Consider the following 20,862-nt stretch of genomic DNA (forward strand, 5'->3'; position numbering starts at 1 on the left):
GAGAGGGGACGCCGACCCGTAACCGAGCTCTGCCTATTGCTTCAAACGCAACCCGCCTCGCCGCTCCCTTCAAACCCGGGGACGGCCGTATCCCCGCTCGGGGGTCGCCGCTCTCCCCGCCCGTACCTCCCTGCCAGGACCCGCTCGGCCCCGCCCCTCGGCCCCCCCTCCCACGCGCCGGAGGTCTCAAAAGGACCGACTGACGCCATCGAGGCGCGACTTCATCTTTGTCAGTGCACAAAATGGCGCCGTACTGCGTCCTGGCGGCTCGGCTGCGGGTGAGCGCGGCGGGACGGGCGGAGCCGGGAAAGGCCGGGCGGGGCGGGGGGGGTGAAGTTCGCTACCCGATGGGACGGAGGGCCGAGGAACCGCGGGGCCGCGGCGGAGGCGTGGGGCCGGATCTCCGCCGTCTCCGCGCGTAGGTCAGCGCGTCCCCGGCGCGGCCCGACGCCCGTTTCCATGGTGATGGCGGGGCCGTAGCGGCGGAGGAGGCGCGGCAGCCTCGTGGGCCTCGGTGTCGGGCGGGTCCCGCTGCCTCCGGGCACCGCTGGCCCTCAAGGTGAGCGCAAGGTGACCGCGCTCGGGTAGGCCGAGAGATTGAGCCTGGGGCCGCGCTTCCTCCTTCTGCGGGCTCCTCTTAATCTCGTGCCGTTAGCTGCGACTGCCCTTGGGGGGAGCGCGGCGCTCCACGCCTCCTGGCTGCCCGGCTCCGGGATTGCCGTCCTTCGTGTCTGGATCCGTGTGTTTAAGGGGCCGTGCAAGACCAGGCAGCCGCATAAATTATCGTTTTTATTATTATTATTTTATTTTCCAAATGGCTTGAACCACGGTTTGTAGTGATCCTCCCAGTCTTCTCCATCGTGACCTCTAAAACCCCCATCTGCCTGTGCCCATCGCAGGCACTACCATACTAAGTACGTTATCCCATTCACTGTCTAGTCGCTAATAAATGCTTCGTTGTTTTTTAAAACCTAGAAGGCAGATAGGATGCCGTTGTCTCTTGTAGTGCTGCTCGCTGTACTGCCCTCAGTAAGCCACGTGGTGAAGCTGGGAGCTCTGACTGCTCCATTTGCCAGCTGTGACCTTGAGGAGGGTGTTCCTGCTCCCAGGGAGCTGCAGCAATAACCTTATCATGGAGTTGTCACGGAATATCTCAGCTTGGAAGGGACACGTAAAGGGTCACTGAGTCCAGTGCTTAGAAAGCACTTTGTGAAGAAGGCAGTGAGCATGGAACAGGTTGCCCAGGGTGGTGGGCACAGCACCAAGCTTGTCAGAGTTCAAGAAATACTTGGAGAATGCTCTCACAGACTGGTTCTGATTTTTGGGTGGTGCCACATGGAGCCAGGAGTTGGATTTGATGATCCTTATGGATCCCTTCCCACTCAAGATATTCAGTATATTCTATGGTTCTAACTTGTATTTTATATTACTCTGTTGCTCTCGGTGCATGCCTTAGAAAAGCATTGCTTTTTTAAGTAAATGTTACAGCATGGCATCACTGCAATTATCTCAGTATATTCATCATTGTTAACTAATTGCTACTTTGCACTTTGAACAGAAACAATTACTGATAAAACAAAGGCAAATCTTTTATTAGAATACTGGGTTGGTTCTCCTTTTATGGTGTGTGCAGTCACATCAGATCATCTGAATGTGTAAATATGTGTCAGCACAGCAAATTTTAGTATTCTGGGGGTATTATATGATCAGATTCAAAGTAGGCTTTTTTTCCCTGTGTAAGGGACTGTTTCCCATCGTTGTGGCTGGTTGCTGTTTGCCTTGCTGGTTGCAAGGAAGCAAGTAATAGCTTTTCTCATGTGTAGCAGTTCTAGAGATGTAATGATAAGGTGGCTCATCTTGCCAGCTGCTGTGGTAGTGCCAGCACTGAGCATGGCATGATGTGCTGGTTGTGCTCATCTCTCCTCCTAGATTAGGCTTTTGGAGTTGGAACTGGGTAGGAGGCTTATCTTAGAGAGAAATGAATTGGAATTAGCCCAGTACAGGCTGACAGTCCTATTTATAGTATAGTTCCTGTAAAAGTGCCAGAGGATGGAGGTGTTTTTCATGCTGTTCTGAAAGATGCTTTTGGGAGCCATCTTGTTTCTCAAGCCAAGTTGGCCTAAGGAATGGACAGAAAGAACAGCACTGTGAAACTGACTGAAGAGTCAGGGCTTTGCTGAAGATCTTGTAGGTACATAAAAAAAGTAATTGCATTTTTGTGAGCTTTGTGTATGTTGGCAAGAAAACTGTTGGGTAGAGTTTAACCCATCTTTGGAATGCTAAATTTGGTTGCTCCTTGAAAGTGGGTCTGGGAAAACAGCTTGCATTTATATGTTGATTATACCTTAGTGCTTTTTTTAGGCTGAATCATGGTCAACGCTGGAAACTTGGCTAGTGTTCTTAGATCAGGGAGGAGGAGGAGGAAGAATGATATTTTGGGTTTTAGTTAGAATTTCTGGGAGTGCTTTTTGGGATAGGAGAGCATGTGGCAAAGTTTCTAGTCTTTTGACTACAGGCTTTATGCTTACTGGATGCGTCTACCATATTTGATGCCAAAATGTGAGTTTCAAGAATTCAAACTTGCATCTGGACGTTTAGTGCTGTGACCTAACTACAAGGTTTTTTTTTTTCAGATGAGCTTTTAAAGTCCATGTAGATAAGAGTAGGCTTTCGAAGATAATGATACCTTTAGTAAGCTGTCTCTACCTACCCTAGGGGGAGACTTTTTACCTACACATGTGCAGATAGCCTCAGGAGCTCTGCAGTGGTTTCTTTCTGTGTAAAGGACACTCGGGTACAGGGAAAACAGATTAAATGCCAGGTGAGAAGAGCCTGCTGGGCAGCTGTTTGCTGGATGCTCAGTCCAGAACCTAATGATGCTGACTATGTACTTCCCATGGCTGTTGTCACTACTCACCAAAAACAAACAAATACCAAACAAACCTCCTGAAGCACTTCTTGTTTCAGGGAAAAGTGGCAGAAAATGAAACTGGAAACTGCCAGTCTTGTGACTTAATCTTGTAGTTTTATGGAGGTTGCTCAAAACATAATGTCTCTGTGGAAACTCCAGCAGATACAGAGAACACAATAGCGCTGTCTGAAGGAACAAATTCTCAGCTACAGAACAATTTTTTCGGTGTAGGCACCACCATTAGCAATGTGTTTTTGCCAGTGCTCATTTCTCTTCTGTATCTGGCATCTGGAGCTGAGGTGGGGATCAAACAGAAGTCAACTACTTTGTATAGCTATTGCTGTGATCACCATTTGAATGTGGTGGTATTCTAATGAATACTGCATTTCCCTGAGCCTGCTTTCAGTAAAGTAGTGAAGTGAAGTAAAAAAAAAGTACTCAGGAACTGAGAAGATACTATCTGACTTGTCAGATAGGAAGTGGTGGTTGGTTCTCCAGTGGGAAAATCATCATCTCACATCTGACATCTGTGATGTATTCAGGAAGCTTTAAGCCTAAAGTGCAGCAGGCTGAAATCTGATGACTGCCTTTCATTTGCCCTTCTGTTACAGCAATTCTCTTCCTTGTACCTCCACGTTTATTTCAGATTTACTTGGACCAAAATGGTGCATGGCTGCTAAAATGCTGCAGATGTGCATTGCTCCTACTGACAGTTGTGTATGTAATAGCTTAGGATTGTTTGGTAAGAAAACAACCAACACCCTTCTTGCTAGTGTGCTGGCTGCTGTGCTCTCTCCTGGATTTCCTTGACTTTTTACTATGGAAAATATTAACAAATGTTATCAAAAAGACAATAAAACAAGAGATTTGGATAAAAATTGGAGACTTTGTCTCTTGGTCTTGATAATTTTAAGCAATGTTTTGGATACTGGTATCAAGAAAGCCATGGGAAAAATATTTACAGGGAGAAATGAAAAGATGTGATCTAAAGGTTTGATGGGAATTTTTGGTAATGCAGAACCAGTGGTTAGTGCTATGATTCTGTGGTGCACAAAGGACCTTTGCTCATTTACAGTCATATACACAATCAGACGTACACGAGGGATGCCAGGTGTGATGCTGGTGTATTTACTAACCTGCACTTTCCAAAATATTGTCAACATAAACTAGAGGATGAAGAGAAAAAGCAGAATTCAGATTAAATTGTAAGAGGGGGGAGAACTCTGCGCTCCTGTCTTGTGTCTGGTTTGAGGCTTCCAGCAGCGACAATGGAGACTTTCAAAGGATGTTAAGGAACACGTGTGGCAAATCCTTGGAAGTTTTAATGGAGGCTGCCCTCTGACTCAGCTTTTAAAGCTGTGTGAGAGCCTTTTAACCCTAGCACTGACCTATCCCTTTGAGGTCAGCTGCTGTAAATGGTGCCACAGTCTTCTCCCGTATTCCAGAGAACTTGTGTAGGGACCTTGCACTGAGATCTTGGTATGTGATGGTGGAACAGAAGGTTATCTGCTTAATCCCATTTGGTGGTGTTTGCTAGCCCAACAGTGTAAACTCAATACCAACGAGTGATTCCAAGTGATACCAGTTCTGGGTTCCAGCACTAACACTGTCCTTTTTCCAGCATGCCCTGAATGATGGGATACGGCGCTATCATGTTGCATCCGTTCTGTGCCAGCGGGCCAAGGTGGCCATGAGCCACTTTGAGCCTAATGAGTACATAAACTATGAGAAGTTGGAGAAGAACATCAACATCGTCCGTAAGAGGTAAGAATGGAGGACTGAAGAGGGAAAGGGGCAGGTCAGTGTGCAGAGTTTAGCTCTGCAGTAATGGGAAAGGAGGGAAAAGCATCCCAGGGCTCTGGCAAAGGGTGTTTTTATTAGGTGGAGCAGCTTTGAGCCATGGCAGTTGCAAATATAGTGAAATATGGGTTGTAACATCTCCATGTGGCAGTGGGGCACTGTGGGGCGGTTGAAGGTTATGATGAAGCACTGACATGTAGAGAACCAGGTGAGTGCAGAGGAGGTGCTAGAAAGGGCTCTGTCCTCTTTTATTAACGCCTTCTTTTTGGAGTATTTGCATTGGCCCTCACACCTTTCTGGGGAAGCAGTGCATGGGTTGTGGTCATTGTAGGTTAATGCTCCTTTGAGCTTTGACAGCGAATGCTCTCCTGTATTCCACTGTAGGCGTTAGGCACAAAAAGAAGGGCTAGGAATTTGTAATGTGTGTAAACATGGTGACCTTAATCTGCTGATAGAGGCTTGTGTGCCTGCTGAGTTGTCATTCCTGCTCCACTTACCTTGTCTGTGGTTTGTAAAATTGTCCTTTGGCCTTTGCATCCTTTGTTAGATGTGGTAACTCTCATTTCAAGTCATAGCATCTGCCCAATTCCTTCTCACGAGATCTCACCACTGATATAAATATGCTCCTCAACTGAGATAGCCAGAAGAACTCTACAGTATCTGAAGGTTTGTGGTTGTGAAACTCTCCTTACTTGTCCTTATTGTGGTACTTGTGAATTGGGTCTGACCTCTGTTTTGCTTCCTCATTCTCTGGCCTGAAGTCTGACCTTGAAAAATGAGCAGTCACAGAATGGCCAGGGTTGGAAGGGACCTCAAGGATCATGAATCTCCAACCCCCTGCCACATGCACGGCACCAATCTCCCCATTTCATACTAGACCAGGCTGCCCAGGGCCCCATCCAACCTGGCCTTGAACACCTCCAGGGACGGGGCATCCACAGCCTCTCTGGGCAGCCTGTTCCATCACCTCACCACTCTGTCTGTAAAGAACTTCCCCCTGATATCCAACCTAAATCTCCCCTCCCTCAACTTAAAACCATTTCCCCTTGTCCTGCTATTACCTACCCTTTCAAAGAGTCGATTCCTCTCCTGTTTATAGGCTCCCTTTAGGTACTGAAAGGCTGCAGTGAGGTCACCCCACCGCCTTCTTTTCTCCAGGCTGAACAAGCCCAGCTCCCTCAGCCTGTCCTCATGCTCCAGTCCCCTGATCATCTTCATGGCTCTCCTCTGGACCCTCTCTAGCAGCTCCCTGTCTTTTTTATAGTGGGGGCTCCACACTTGGATGCAGTATTCCAGATGGGGCCTCACAAGAGCAGAGTAGAGGGAGAAAATCGCCTCACTGTCACTGCTGGCCACCCCTCTTTTGATGGAGCCCAGGATACCATTTGCCTTCCGAGTCTCAAGGGCACACTGCTGGCTCATGTTAAGTTTTTCAACCATTTGCTATACAGTCATTACTTTACCATATAGAGAGAGTACATAAGAAAGCAAAAATGGCATCAGTCTGCATCCTTTTGAACTTTCTGGGCCAAGCATCTGTTTCAGTGAGCTGCCAGTTGATATTTTAATTCTGTAAGATGAGCATGCAGGTGTCTGTATTCACATCTTAGTAGTCTGAGCGGTAAAAGGAAGCAGAGAGCATCTTTATTCAGTTACATCCTTAAAAGGGCAAATGTCAAAGTAGATAACATGCAGATACAAAATCCCTTTGTCTCCCCAGGCTCGACCGTCCCCTGACCTTATCTGAGAAGATTGTATATGGACACCTGGATGACCCAGCAAAACAGGAGATTGAGAGAGGCAAGACCTATTTGCGCCTAAGGCCTGACCGCGTGGCCATGCAGGATGCCACTGCTCAGATGGCAATGCTACAGTTCATCAGCAGCGGGCTGCCCAAAGTGGCCGTGCCTTCCACCATCCACTGTGATCACCTCATAGAAGCTCAGTCAGGTGGTGAAAAGGATCTTCGAAGAGCCAAGGTGATTGATGCAGAGACTTAAATTCAGACTGTTTGAAGGCCTCTTTCCACTCTGGGAAGAGAGTTTTTTATTTTCTTCTAGAACAGCCATGAAATCAGACATGGTACCAGGTTACCTGTGGTGGTCAGCTCTGTAGGTATGTCAGATGCAGTGAAGAAACTGAGCAGGCAGGACTTCGGGAGTTTTTCAGCTGATTTAAATCATTATGTGATTTAAAGAGCCCTGAATATGAAGAGACTTAATCTGCTATCAATCATATAGATCATATGTGTTCTGTACAGTGAAAAGATATTTGGAGTAAAGGAATGAGAAAAATAAATTTCAGAGGTTAGAAAAGGAAGACAGGTCATGCTAGGGAGTGTGCTGCTTATGCCACGGTATGGCAGCATGAAAAACATCCTGAACATGTCTGTATCACATTGATTTACATCCCAAATGGGCAGCAAATAATTACTTTTGTTTCCCAGACCACTTGCATGTTATTAGCTGAACACTTACTGAGACGTGTGCAGCATTCGGGACCAGCAAGGACAGATATAAATATATATGTAGGCATGAAGGATATTGTCCTTTATTTGTGAATTCAGGTGTTGTTTGTCCAGCTGCATGTTCACTGAAGTTTTGTGGTTTTTTTTTTTTTGGTTTTTTTTTTTAACTTTCTCCTTCATTTTTTACTGCTTATTCCTCCTTAGAGGTTTCTGTCAAATACAGATGCACACACCTCTGTTCCACATACCACAGCAAATCTGCCACGGAAGGACATCCTGTTAGTATGGCAGGGAGATGGAGGAAGCCCCCAAGTGGGCATAGTGTGAGTCCATTGCCATAGCTAGAAGGATCTGTGACTTGGATCCTGGTACCAAAACAGAAGAACCTGTCTAGCCCTTTGTGGGTATTCAGATGGATTTGATGGATTTTAAGATTGTCGTCTGTATCTGTTCTCAGAAACTCCTGATGTTGAAGTAACTGCTTTTTTTTTTTTTCTTTCTTCCTTCAGCCTAGAGTAAACTAACTTACGCTGCCTAGGAGTGAATTAAGGGAGTTCTTGCTCTACGGTTTGCCTTAGGCTGAAGTTGTAAGGTTAAGAGTTTGGGACCTTCCTAAATAAGACAGGAGGTGAAGAGGAGAAAAGAAGCTGTCTTTCTCTCTCCCTTATTCCTGTATTCGTTCTTTGTAGTGCCTGTGGTATTCTGCTCCTGAGCTGAGTCCCTCCTCTGCCAGCCACTCTGGGCAGACCAAGTAAAGGTCTTGCCTTTTTCTGACTGTGTTCTGCTTCTGAAGCTGCCAGTTGGCACACTGTGAATGCTGGCAGACCGGAGGGTGGTTTGAATCTGCTCCTGGCTCATCATCGTACTTTACTGGGGGAGAGATGTACAAACAGAGTAAAGTGACCTGACTCCCCGTGGAAAACAGGGCTTAAAGAACTGTTGCTGCCTCATGGGAAACTTCAGCAAGTGTGTGCTGAGATAGTTCTTCTATTATCCTAGTTTCCTCTTTATTCTGAAGCATAGCTGCCTGAGAACAGTCTTCATGAAACTCTTCTGCTAGCGCTTATCTTATCTACTCTGCCACTCTTCTGCCAGCAGTGATCAGAACATGCGTACCGTTGTACTTCCTTGGCAACCGTGGTTATTCTCACAAGCAATTTTCACGGTGTGACCTCTGCAAGTAATGGTGGTAGTGCAGCAAGAAAGGCAGCATTGTGTGAGTCTTTAGCAGGCGACTGAACAGAATGAGAAATGACACCCACCAACTCCTCTGGCAGTGAGCAACTTTCAATTTTATTTCTTCGTCCGTAAAAGTAAAGCCAAAGTGCTAATCTGAGAGATGAGAAATGGCTGCAAAGCATGTGTAAAACAAAGGAGACAGCTGGCAGAAAAGGAAGGAGGGGTCAGAAGAAGTGAAAATGGGTTAGAGTACCTTGTGAGAATACAAGAAATAACCAGAGCATTCTCAAATACCTTGTTGGCAGGTATTGGAATTGAAACTAAAAAAGATGTATTAGTACAGTTACAAGTGGGTTGAAACTGAGTGAAATTAAGTGGCCTGTGATGACAGACTGTCACTGATCCCTTTTGATTTTGGGAGTGATGTGCACCTCCTGGTTCCACATCATGGTTCCAAAACCATGGAACAATCTGTGGACAGGCTTGAGTAGAAGGGAATGTGTTCAAACTTGTGCTCTATGGAAGAACGTGCATTATTGATATTGTGTGTTTCCCTGTGTGACTAGGACATAAATCAGGAAGTGTACAACTTTCTATCGACGGCTGGTGCCAAGTATGGAGTGGGATTCTGGAAACCTGGATCAGGAATCATTCACCAGGTAATGTATGTATTTGCAGACCTGGAACACCCTGTGACTCTTTTACCTCGTGGTGAAGGGGGGGCACAAACCCTTAGAAATCTCACCAGTTCAGAAGAGCAGCTCTCTTTGGGGCAAGAGAGTTTTCTTGCTTTCTCTCTTTCAGTTATCTCGACGACGGTGTTTTTATTTAGAGGTTATTTTTGTCAAACTGTAACCTGATGCGTGACTATTGAGTGCCAGCAGCAGGCCATGTGAATCAGAGAATCTGTACTGTTTTGGTGCTGGCTCATTTTGATAAGGTTGGACAGTAAAGTGGTGCCATGAAGTGGCTACATAAGGCTAATATGCATTCCTTTTAATGTTAAGAAAAGAGGCTTGAGGAATGCACCTTTTGGGGGGTTATTTTATATACATTTTGTTCTATAGTAAACCAAGAAAGTGTATGAGGACACCAACTAGAGCAGCTGACGTTTAGTACTCAACAGCACCACATAACTAATTGCTGTCTGAATGGGATAAAATACAGATTTCAGGTAGTTTTCAGGTCTGAGATGTTCTTGTTATGGCAGTTGCACCTCAAAAGAATATGACCATCCCAAGATAACTTATCATATAATGAGGCTTTTTCACTTTTAAAATCAATACCTCTAGCCAGATTTCCCTGACTTGTCTTTTGATTCCCCCTGTGTGTCTACTAGACATTTTACATTGCTACTGAGTGCAGGTAGGAAGAATTGAAGTGCAACACATGCAAAAGGAATGGAGGGGGGTATGGATGACTGCTGTTAAACATTCTCTCAGCAGGGAGCTTGTGACCACACGCAGTCAAGAGCACTCTGCTCTTAGCTATGGAATGACTTACTTTAACTTAGTGTGACACAGCAGAGGAAGGAAATAGAACAGGTGAACTCTCCAAAAGCTTGTGGGAACACTTCAGGTTACTTCTGCTCTGAAACAACTCATAATGTTTGTAGTGTGGCAACATAGCTACCTACTGTTGTAGCCAGCTTTCTTGTGATTCACTTTCTCTGGTTGGAGAACACCAGACGTGCTTTATAGCTTTAGAATCCAGCTCTAGCAAAGTGAGGCCTTGGAAGTGACTCTCTTGTACATTTATGTAAATCTGGAAGTATTAGAGGCAAAGTTTTAGCTTTCTTTATAAAGGGCTTGTTGAGTTCTGCCAAGGCTGTTCTGGGTCAGCAGTGAGGGAAATGCAGCCTCCTGGTATATTTGTCAGTTATTCCTCCATGTGATTAGGCTTTGGCCTGCAGCATGGGTTGGAGGGGCCAGTTGGTATTCTACTGCTGTGGGACCATAAAGTCTGCAAAAGATCTTACTGGCACTGGACAGGTGAATTGGCTCGTTCAGCAGTTGAGTCAAGGGGTTGGAGGCTGAGGAACAGATCCCTGAACTCCAACAAAGGTTACTGGAAAGAAGTCATCTTCCACTGGAAAAAGGAACATCGCAGTTTAAGTTTTTGTATTATCTTGGGATGAGCAAGGACCCTTGGGCCAAGACCTTGTACCTTGTTCTGTCATTCCTCTGAAAGGAATTTGAAATACAGCTGAACTTACAATCCAAAGCAAATTAAATTACTTTCTTGCTACTGAAATCTGCAAATAACAACTAATCTGGATTCTTGTTTTTGTTGTTTTCCTTGGTGTCTCCCCCCTCCTTTCCCACCAAACAAGCAAGCAAACGATCCATTTTTATTTTCAGATCATTCTGGAGAACTACTCCTACCCTGGGGTTATGTTGATTGGCACAGACTCACACACCCCCAACGGAGGTGGCTTGGGGGGAATCTGCATCGGAGTGGGTGGAGCTGATGCTGTAGATGTCATGGCAGGAATCCCTTGGGAGCTCAAATGCCCAAAGGTAGGAGTAAAAGGAATACAAATCCTCTATGTGGCAGGTGAGATTTAAGATACATAAGAAACGTATGTTAGGCATTATGTACAATTAATGGTTTAATTTGTAATCCTACATCGGTTCAAACAGCTGGTCTGTGATTCATCGGTAGCTCTGAGTTTCCGTTTCCAGCCTTTTTATTCAAAGATTGAGAAAAGTAGGCAAGCAGTGATCTCCCTTCAGTTGGCCCTGTCATTGGGTTCAGCCCTTGTGCATGTGTTGTGGTATTTCAGGATTTTTCACCCTTTTGGTGTTGTGACAACCCACGTTCTGAGAAGTATGAGGAATTATTTTGGCTACTGAAGGGAAATGATGACAGTATAATATATATATATATTTAATGTTACTCAGGTTATTGGTGTAAAATTAACTGGCAAGCTTTCTGGCTGGAGTTCTCCTAAAGATGTGATCCTGAAAGTGGCTGGCATCCTCACTGTTAAGGGTGGAACAGGTGCCATCATCGAATACCACGGGCCTGGTGTGGATTCCATCTCTTGCACTGGTAAGACAGCAGGAGTCTCTTATCTGGAGCTGAGTGGTGGTGGTGGATGTTGTTGTTTGCAGAGGTTGGGAAGGGAATCATACAGAAAGTGTTACATACTCCCTCTTAGCCAGGCTGAGTGATTAGTACATTGCAAACTGTCAGTCTGGTTCTCTGCAAACTGGCAGGGGTGTGGGTGCCGTAACGAGGTAGCACCCCTCTGTGAAAAAATGGCTTTTCTCCATTGAATCTTTTTGTGAAACACTGAACAGTTAATTATGAAGAATCCTGTGAGATGGTGTTGTCAGGATGCGAGTAAGGATGGAGGTATTCTGCTGTATGCTTGGAGGATAAAGATGTCTGGATTGGTAAGGAAGACATTTTCAGTTCAGCCTAAAATAAGCTGTGGACAGAAAGGGAACATTTGTGATATCTGCTAAAGAAAAACTTCTCCAAAAAGCAGAGCAGAGGGAAGACCAGAAAGTAGTAGTTTAACTTGGAGTCTAGTTGACTGTGGGTCTTGGGTGCTGAACTGGGATTAGCAGGTATTACAGTTGTCTGTTGTGATACTTGTCAGGACAGAAGTATGGGAGTTGTCACTTCCTTTGGCTAAAATGCAGCCTTCAAGCTGGACTTCTCCTCTCTGTTCATATGGCTTGGCTACAATTTGGATAGCTTGGTTTTTACAAGCTGAGAGCGATTTAAGATTTTTCTTCTCTTGAATCAGCTGGAGCTGAACTGTGCTATCTGCTTCTAGCCCCCTAAGTATAAAACGGCATCTCGTTTTCTCAGCATGGCTTCATGCTGTGTCCTTGAAAGGCACTGGGTGGTCCTAGTGCCACGAGGAAATGGGTTTTTTTTATTGTACTCAAGCACCAGAAGCTTTTACTCGACTCATCAAATTTCTCATATAGATAAATGCATTCTGGCTCTTCCAGTAAAGATAAATTAGATGCTAAGGAGAGACCGGACACTCATTGTGGGTAGCAGAGACGCTGCTCATTGCTGTAAGCATATCCCCATCAGTGCAGATGGGGAGGAGTCCATATTAGACCCTCCAGAATCAAGAACTGCTATGGCTTTCAACTCCTTCCTTGTAGCAAAGTCTGGTCGCAGACATAATATTGATCAGAAACATTAGGGACTGAACCAGCCATTATGTAGACAGTGCATCCTGTCTGCGGTGGAGTTACGTTTTTGTGCCTAATGAACCTGATCTCTGTTGGCTTTGCTATCTTTTCTGTGGTTTGACCTTTGAGGAATTGGATGGTCTTGGACTTGGATCATTGACCTCATGATCTTTTCTCCCGTTCTTCTTCTAGGAATGGCAACAATCTGTAATATGGGAGCTGAAATTGGAGCTACCACCTCAGTCTTCCCTTACAACGCACGGATGAAGAAATACCTGGGCAAGACTGGGCGAGCTGGTAAGAGCTTGAGGGTTGAAGTGGGTAGAAGTGTGGAGAGAAGATGCTGCTCCCAGAATTCACCTTCCTGCAGTTTTGTCTGCTGTTAACTTCTGACCTTGTATGTGAAAGAAAGGGGTCTATAGATGAAGTGCCTGGGGAGATATCTTGCAGACCCTGTGTTCAGTTGTTCCAGTCGTCTTCTTTTCCCTTGTATTTGTTGCAGTTATTCAGATCTCCCTTCTTTCTTATTCCAGACATAGCTGCACTGGCAGATGAGTTCCAGCAATACTTGGTGCCAGATGCTGGTTGTCAGTACGACCAGGTGATAGAAATCAACCTCAGTGAGGTAAGGCTTTCTTCCTGCTTGCCATCATGGATGTGATGTGACTGTTTGTGTGAATGAGGACTGTACTGGGAGTTGGGTGCAACACTCCTGGCTATCCTAGAATGACACTCAGGTCTGCTCCACTGACAACTCAGTAGTTTGTGTAGGTGAATCCTAAGCAGCTTCTGCATGAAGCTATGGAAGGAATTTATTTGCTGCTGACTGAGGTTTTTTCTTGGCTACTGTAATTTCTGACTTTGTCACTATTTCTTAAAGCTGAAGCCACATATCAATGGACCTTTCACACCAGACCTGGCGCACCCTGTGTCAGATGTTGGTACTGTGGCAGAAAAGGAGGGCTGGCCTGTTGATATCAGAGTTGGTGGGTAGCATTCGTTCTTTTGTCTACATCTGTGTGGCATGAATGTTGCTGTTTTGGAATAAGTGGTTCATCGTGTAGCTCGAGGTCCAGTCCCTTAATTACTGCTCCTTTGATTTTGGGTCAGTGTCATTTCTTCATAGGTATATGAACTTTCTGGGAAGTGTAGTCTCTTCTCATCCTGTACGTGTGGCCTAGATCTGGGATGGCTGGAGAGATTTTAATCTCAAGAAGCAGGCAAGTTCTTCCCCTTGTTGGGAACTTTGAAATACTTGGGTAGACAGTAGTGTTACTTGTTGAATAACACTTCTGGTCAAATTCATGCAATAGGCTTTGAACAAAGATCTGTCAGGAGCAGGATTGTGAGTTCTCTCTGCAGATGGCTGTTGAGCTCTCAGGACCTAGGAAAGTTAATACTTGTCCTAAAGAGCAGGCTTGGATACCTGCACGTTTGTAGGACTGTAGCCCATTGGCTGGCTTCTCTTGGGTTGTTCCAGGTGGGAATGAAAAGAATGCAGATACATTGTAAAGGCCACACTGCAGGTGGGAAATTTGTTATTCACTGCTGTTACAAATAACTCGAAGTGAAGAGTTACTCTTTACTGGTTAGCACTAGAGCACTGTCATGCAGCGCAGTGTGTCCTCCTGTGGTGTTTGTACCCTAACAAAGGATGCTTTATCCAAGGACTACAGAATGTCTGTACCAAAACCGAATGGTACCTCGGGATCTAGCCAAGAAAACAGGTGAGCGTTGGGTGTGTAAATTTCTCAGAAGGAAAAAATATGTCAGTGGGTTCTTTGGCTAGCAAAAAAAAAAAGTGTATGCTGAGACGGCTGGAAAACTTGAAATTCAATTTGAATAGTGAGGCACCCACTTCTTTAATTATTTCTTCAGTTCCTTTTCATCTTGATTTGTAGCCCTTTTTGTATCTCTGGATGAATACCTGAGTACTTCTCTGTAGTAATCTGCAAAGTGCAAGTAGGTGCCACTCTGTTCTTGTAAAACAATAACTAGTGGCCAGGTAGTGTGTTCTGACACAGCATCTCCACGACCTGACAAAAGGATTGCTTGTGACCACAGGATCTTGCTGGGAGGTTTGGCAGTGTTAGCACCTGAAATTGTCTCAGATTCCTTGTTGGTGGAATAGGTTGTCCCTTGTTTTATGCTGAGAGGTGATCAGGGAGGAGCATTGTGGAACCATGGCTGCAGTAACCACCTTCCCGTCTCTCAACCGCCTTCCTGTCTCTCTCTGTCAAACCCCATAGGCCTGATTGGCAGCTGCACCAACTCCAGCTATGAGGATATGGGACGCTCTGCAGCAGTGGCAAAGCAGGCACTGGCACACGGGTTGAAGTGCAAATCAAAGTTCACAATCACACCAGGCTCAGAGCAGATCCGTGCCACCATTGAGAGGGATGGTTACGTGAGTATGACCACTCTGTACACTTCCAAACAATACATGCTCAGCTTTTCCAGACAATGCTCAGGACTCTGCAGTGGCTAATGGAAGCCTCTGAAACTTTGTCTTTGCTTATCACTAGAGATACAACTACTAATCTAGTAACCAGCCTTGTGCTGCTATGCCCCCAGGTCCTGGCGTTACCCAGACAGTGTTTTTACTGGACATGTTGATCTTTTTTCTCATTTAAGAACAGTTTGGCATGGGGAGAAAAATATAACAGTTTGTTAATTGGTTCTTATAGTTAGTAAATGTTGGATGCTGTCACAGCTTGGGAACCAACTACATGAGTCCTTACATGGGCTTCTTCAAAAGCTGCCCTCTTGATTGAATCCTGTTCTGAATACACTGAGTAGGCACATTCTTGCCCGCACTTTTACCTAATCAACCCTTATGCTGACAGGAATTGTGCAGAAAATTAATCAGACCAGCTGCTGCTCTCAGTCAAATATCTGAATAGCTGAACTGTTCCATTTAAAATAGGTAGAATTGGAAACTCGATGGTAAAATCTTCCTTTGCTTTTCTGAGTGTTAACTTAGAGTTTACTGGGATCAAACCCCACACATTGATAAAAGAGTCTCAAAACTTGGGGGTGAACCAAGGAGAGAAATGTTCTTTGGTAAGTGCTTTGTGAGTGTCCTCTTTTTCTGAAAGAGCAACACCAGAAATGTATTCTGGGCTTCTTTCTAGTAATGAAATTGTTGTCTGTCCCCAGGCACAAATCCTGCGAGATGTTGGAGGACTGATTCTTGCCAATGCCTGTGGGCCATGCATCGGCCAGTGGGACAGGTAAAGGGAAAGTGGGACCTCTCTCTAGTTTTGTATTTTGAAGCTCTTGGAGTGCTCTGTGAAGCCAAATTTGATTGTAAATTCCACACACTAGGAATTAAACACACCCTAGCCATTGGATGCAGCTGTGTGATGTGCTGTGGAGGTGGAGAAATGAAAGACTGCGGATTTAAGCTGAGCCTTTAGACGAATGAAGCTGCAAAAAGACCACACGTGTGGCCACATCTTTAGGTTTCTGGTAGCAGACAAAAACGGAGAGAGAGATTAGTCATCTTTGAGAAGATGGGCTGGAGTTTGTTTGGTCCTTTTAAAATAGGATAAGCTATTGGTCTGGCTTCAATCATTGGAGTGGCAGGGAGGAAAATTCCTGATAAGAGCAATGGGAGACACATGCTTTGTCCTTGCTAATGGTGAGGTGTCCAAAGGTACATACTCTAGTAGATAATTGTTCAGACAGTTCAACAGTGCACAACATGGTCTATGAAAACTACTCTGAGAATCAGTGTCTGACTTGGCTGTTCTCTGTTCTTGGTTTTGAGTCTGTACTTAAGGGAGGAAAACATGTCTGGGCACTAATTAACATTTCCCAAAGTCAGTGACTGATACCAAAGTCAAGACAGGGGATTTTAACAGCAAGACATCTAGAAGTTATATTCCTTTTGGATCTGAGGAATGTGTTTCCTTCTTTTTACAGGAAGGACATAAAGAAGGGAGAGAAAAACACAATAGTTACATCTTACAACCGGAATTTCACAGGTCGCAATGATGCCAACCCGGAGACTCACGCGTTTGTGACCTCCCCAGAGGTAAGAGACAGCCACAGGCAGCCCGTGGGATAGTTCAGTGTCTTGGGAGCTCATTCTGCCCCCTTAAGAAGGAGACACAGTGTAGTTTGGTGTGTAGTTATAAAAGCTGTCTGACTGCTACCTTTTAGGCATAGGATTTTCAAGTGAAGAGATGAGAGGAAGACTATGTGTTTAAATTGTCATTTTTCTTTCAGATTGTCACAGCCCTGTCCATTGCTGGCACTCTGAAATTTAACCCTGAGACAGATTTCCTGACAGGAGCAGATGGGAAGAAGTTTAAACTAGAAGCACCTGATGCAGATGAGCTGCCTAGGCTGGTAACTGCTTGGTCTGGGGAGGGAAGCCCTGTCACTGTTTGTTCTTTATGTATAGTAGGGGAGCTTCCCTCTTTGCATTGCCCTCTTCTTAACGTTAAGGCTTAGTTGGTGCAGTTGCCATTATTGTCTTGTTCTCCCCAAGTGATGTTAGGATTGGCTGAGACTGATGTTTTTCCTTTTGTTTTTGGAAGGATTTTGACCCAGGCCAGGACACATATCAGTACCCTCCCAAGGACGGCAGTGGGCAACATGTGGATGTGAGCCCCACCAGCCAGCGCCTCCAGCTTCTTGAGCCCTTTGATAAATGGGATGGCAAGGATCTAGAAGACATGCTGATCCTCATCAAGGTCAGGAGCAAAGAGGAGAACACCAGCTACGGCAGGGCTGCTGAGCAGGGATTTGTACATCAGTTACTACAGAAGCTTTTGGTGTGCCTTGAATGAGATTCTTCCCTTACAGTTGCATAATTATGGGAAGTGAAACAAGGGTCTTCCTTCTCTTGTGTTGATGTTTCCTTCCAGTACTACATGTAATGTAACTAAGAGACTTTTCTGCTTGGGGCCAGTTAGCTAATATTGTGAAAAACAACATGTGATCCCACCCATGCCATGCAGTCTGGAGAATTTTTCCCAGTTATAACCATTCATCAGCATCTCTATAACCTGACAGTTTTTAGAGGTATTTTCTCTGAAACTAGGTTCTTAGAATCTTGTCATCCATCAGTAGTTGTGTTGTTTTACAGGAAGAGAAGCTCTTATTTTGTAATAATTAAACATTACATTTCAGTCTACTAAGGAAGACAAGAGTTTCTCCTCCCTCTCTGTGGTGAGCTCACAAAGTAAGAGTTTCAGTTAGCACAGTGATAGGTGTAGAAGTACAGCCCCTTAGGAATTGTCCTTCAGGAGCATTGTTGGTTCTCAGTGGCAGAGCTTCAGGTATTCCCAAGAGCCATGGTTCAATGCTGAGCTGGTGCTTGTTTGACACATACAATTCCTTTGGAAACACTGTGGGACTACCAGTAGGAAAGCTGTTCTCTCTGTTGGGAATTCTGTTGCAACAGGCTGAGAAGGCCTTATACAGACTGGAAACTCAGAGGGGAACACTTGGTGTCTTGCTGAGCTTTTCCAGCAGAGAGTCTGAGCTGTAACAGGAAGAGCTTAATTGTTTTTGCTATTTGAACACACTGCTGAGGGAAGTGAGAACATGGCACAAGATGTTGTGGCTAACCTCATTTTTATACATTTTCCCCTTTGGGATGGAGATCTTGTTTCTGTTCAAAGCATGCAAAAGGACCACTGCATTCTGCCTTAGTGCGCCTTGATTGTATAACAGATGCAATTGTCTTGGGTTTGTGCTTTTAAAAAGAGATGTGAAGATTCTTCAGAATAAAAAGTGTGAGGAAGCATCAGTAATTCTAATACATCCATCTCTTCTACTACCCTTAGGTCAAAGGGAAATGCACCACTGATCATATTTCTGCTGCTGGACCGTGGCTCAAATTCCGTGGCCATTTGGACAACATCTCCAACAACCTGCTCATCGGCGCTATCAACATTGAAAATGGCAAAGCCAACTCTGTGAGGAATGCACTGACGCAGGAGTTTGGGCCTGTCCCAGACACAGCCCGTTACTATAAGGTGGGATTTTGTCTTGATGCATCTGTTTTAAGAGGATGTTTGCACTGTGTGTTCTGCCAACAGCAAGGACCTCACCCTACTGCTCGAGTAACAGCAGTTGTGAATTGACTCAGTGTTCAAGATTTTGCTTGGGACTTTTTCTGATTGTGGCAGTTCTTGTAGGATGTTCTTTCCCTGCCTGCTGTGAGGCTGAGGGAGGAGGATCTTGTGATCCAGAGGGGACCAGAAACCCTAGATGAAGGGGAGGATGAAAGGGGAAGAACACTTCTAGGCACTTGCAATATACAGGTGTTTGTGTCATCTGTAAAAAGTTGTGACTGCAACTAAATCCTACCTTCCTGTCTAAGCAGATGGACCTCAGTTATATGTAAAGCTAAAGAATTAACCCCTGACTAGTCTAACAGTGAAATAAATATCTTGACCCCTTTGTTCTTTAAAACTTGGATTGGATCTTCAAGAAATGGCCTTTCACTCTTTGAATGGCTTGGCAGTGATCTCAAGTGGGATCCTCTGGTAGACTGAAGTTCAAGCTGGAAGTATGACTTCCAAAAAGTAGAGCAGGAATCACTGCCAGTGTGAGTGCTGCCACAGCACAAGACTGTAAAGAAACGTGGCGACAAGGATTTGCTCTGGATCCCAAAAGCAATCCTCTTCAGTCCATGTTAGCCAAGGACAGCAATGCCTAACTGCTCTGAAGCTCTTAATTCCTCTATTTCTGTCCTTCCTTAGAACCAAAGAGAGCCTTCTGGTAGAACGTATTATAGCACTGCAATGTTAGTAGTGTTGCACTGAAATTAGATGTTTTGGTGTTGTACTTATTGTAAATTCCTCATTTGAGTGGGTGCAAAATTCTAAATCTTTTTTCTTGTATCACAGAAAATGGGTGTCAAATGGGCAGTTATTGGGGACGAAAACTACGGTGAGGGATCAAGCCGAGAGCACGCAGCCTTGGAGCCACGTCACTTAGGGGGCAGGGTCATCATCACCAAGAGCTTTGCCAGGATCCACGGTAAGCTGCACTTCCCCTGTAATGTATGTAAACAGGATGTTTGCTTTGGGTAGAAGGGATGTTTACCTTGCCTCAGGGCTCAATGCCTATGGAAAGGAACTCTTATCTGCTGACAAATTGCATGGTCTCATGTCAGGAATGCTGTTAGGTATCTAGTTAGATAAGGCACAAACAGTGGATATGCTCATTTTGTTCCTGGGTTAGTAATTACTGTTGAACTCCTACTTGGAGGAGCACTGAGCAGCCACTGATCTGCCGTGAGTTGATTGAGTGGTTTGTTCTCTGCAGAAACCAACCTGAAGAAGCAAGGTCTGCTGCCTCTTACTTTTGCGGATCCAGCAGACTACAACAAGATTCATCCTGTGGACAAGCTGAGCATCGTGGGGCTGGCAGACTTTGCTCCTGGAAAGGTACCTGCTTATCCTGTCATTGCACTTGGGGTCAGGGATGAGCCACTAGTGGAGAACTGTGGAGCTGGGTGCTAGGGCCTGAGGCAGCACAGGCAGCAATGGCCCCCAACCTTCCAGTCAGAGGGAATGCTGCACACCAGCAGTGGGGCCTAGAGAGCTGGGGGGCATCAGATCACATTACCCTGACCTGTTATGAGAAACCCTCTAAGGTATTTTCAGTTCAGACTTGTTGCCTTAGGCAGGAGAGCTCCCTAGAAGGAACTCCAGCCACACTTCTGTGTGCTGGTCAAGACCACCACTGTTTTCAGCTCCTTAGAACCATGCAGGGATTTTCCTGTGAGAAGCCTGAGCTAACTGACTCTTTTGAAAAAGAAGGGGGAAAATAAGAACCGTCTTTTCCTTTAGCCTCTGAAATGCATCATCAAGCATCCCAATGGGAGCCAAGAAACAATCATGTTGAACCACACCTTCAACGAGTCGCAGATTGAGTGGTTCCAGGCTGGCAGTGCCCTGAACAGAATGAAGGAGCTGCAGCAGAAATCAAGCTAAGTGCACACAATGCCCCCAGTGCACTGGACTCGATTCAGCTCGGCATTTTCATGAAAGTGCAATTCCATGCCTACTGTTGGAATAAACGTCTGATCAAATGTAACCATAGCTTCCTTTTTGTTACGGCACTTCCTCTTCGCTGACACTATGAAAAGGGAGTGCAGCTAGGCTTACTTTTGTCTTTTAAATTCCCCACTCCCTTTTTCTATTTTGGCTCAATTTCAGTTGTCCCACAGTTATTTATATTTGGAAATAACCAGCTAAAGTGGGTTTGTCTGTCAGTTGGTTGTTTTTTTTTGCCCATTCACTTTACTGATGGCTAAAGACTTAAAGTGGAAATAAAGACTGTGACCATCTCTTCTGCTTTGTGTTATTGTATTC

General features: G+C 45.1%; 1 protein-coding gene across 1 annotated transcript; it reads left to right on the forward strand.

Annotated features, from left to right (window-relative positions):
* The first annotated feature begins 160 nt into the window (after window positions 1–160).
* ACO2 (aconitase 2) lies at window positions 161–20,837 on the forward strand. The gene is made up of 18 exons (XM_052667483.1): window positions 161–278; window positions 4,533–4,675; window positions 6,432–6,690; window positions 8,924–9,016; window positions 10,718–10,876; window positions 11,261–11,411; window positions 12,713–12,817; window positions 13,054–13,145; window positions 13,401–13,506; window positions 14,770–14,927; window positions 15,680–15,753; window positions 16,448–16,559; window positions 16,754–16,876; window positions 17,068–17,223; window positions 18,322–18,513; window positions 19,390–19,522; window positions 19,811–19,932; window positions 20,338–20,837. Exons 1-18 carry the CDS (start codon window positions 243–245, stop codon window positions 20,479–20,481), a joined length of 2,358 nt encoding a protein of 785 aa, XP_052523443.1. The 5' UTR covers window positions 161–242; the 3' UTR covers window positions 20,482–20,837.
* Window positions 20,838–20,862: the final 25 nt, after the last annotated feature.

This window comes from Tympanuchus pallidicinctus, unplaced genomic scaffold (genome assembly GCF_026119805.1).
Source record: "Tympanuchus pallidicinctus isolate F22 unplaced genomic scaffold, pur_lepc_1.0 scaffold8, whole genome shotgun sequence".
Lineage (NCBI taxonomy): Eukaryota > Metazoa > Chordata > Aves > Galliformes > Phasianidae > Tympanuchus > Tympanuchus pallidicinctus.

Excerpts from the sequence above, each read along its gene's own strand:
- ACO2 (XM_052667483.1), top strand. The coding sequence starts at position 243 with ATGGCGCCGTACTGCGTCCTGGCGGCTCGGCTGCGG. Across the intron at positions 279-4,532 it reads TCCTGGCGGCTCGGCTGCGG|CATGCCCTGAATGATGGGAT; the intron begins GTGAGCGCGGCG and ends TCCTTTTTCCAG. Across the intron at positions 17,224-18,321 it reads ACATGCTGATCCTCATCAAG|GTCAAAGGGAAATGCACCAC; the intron begins GTCAGGAGCAAA and ends TACTACCCTTAG.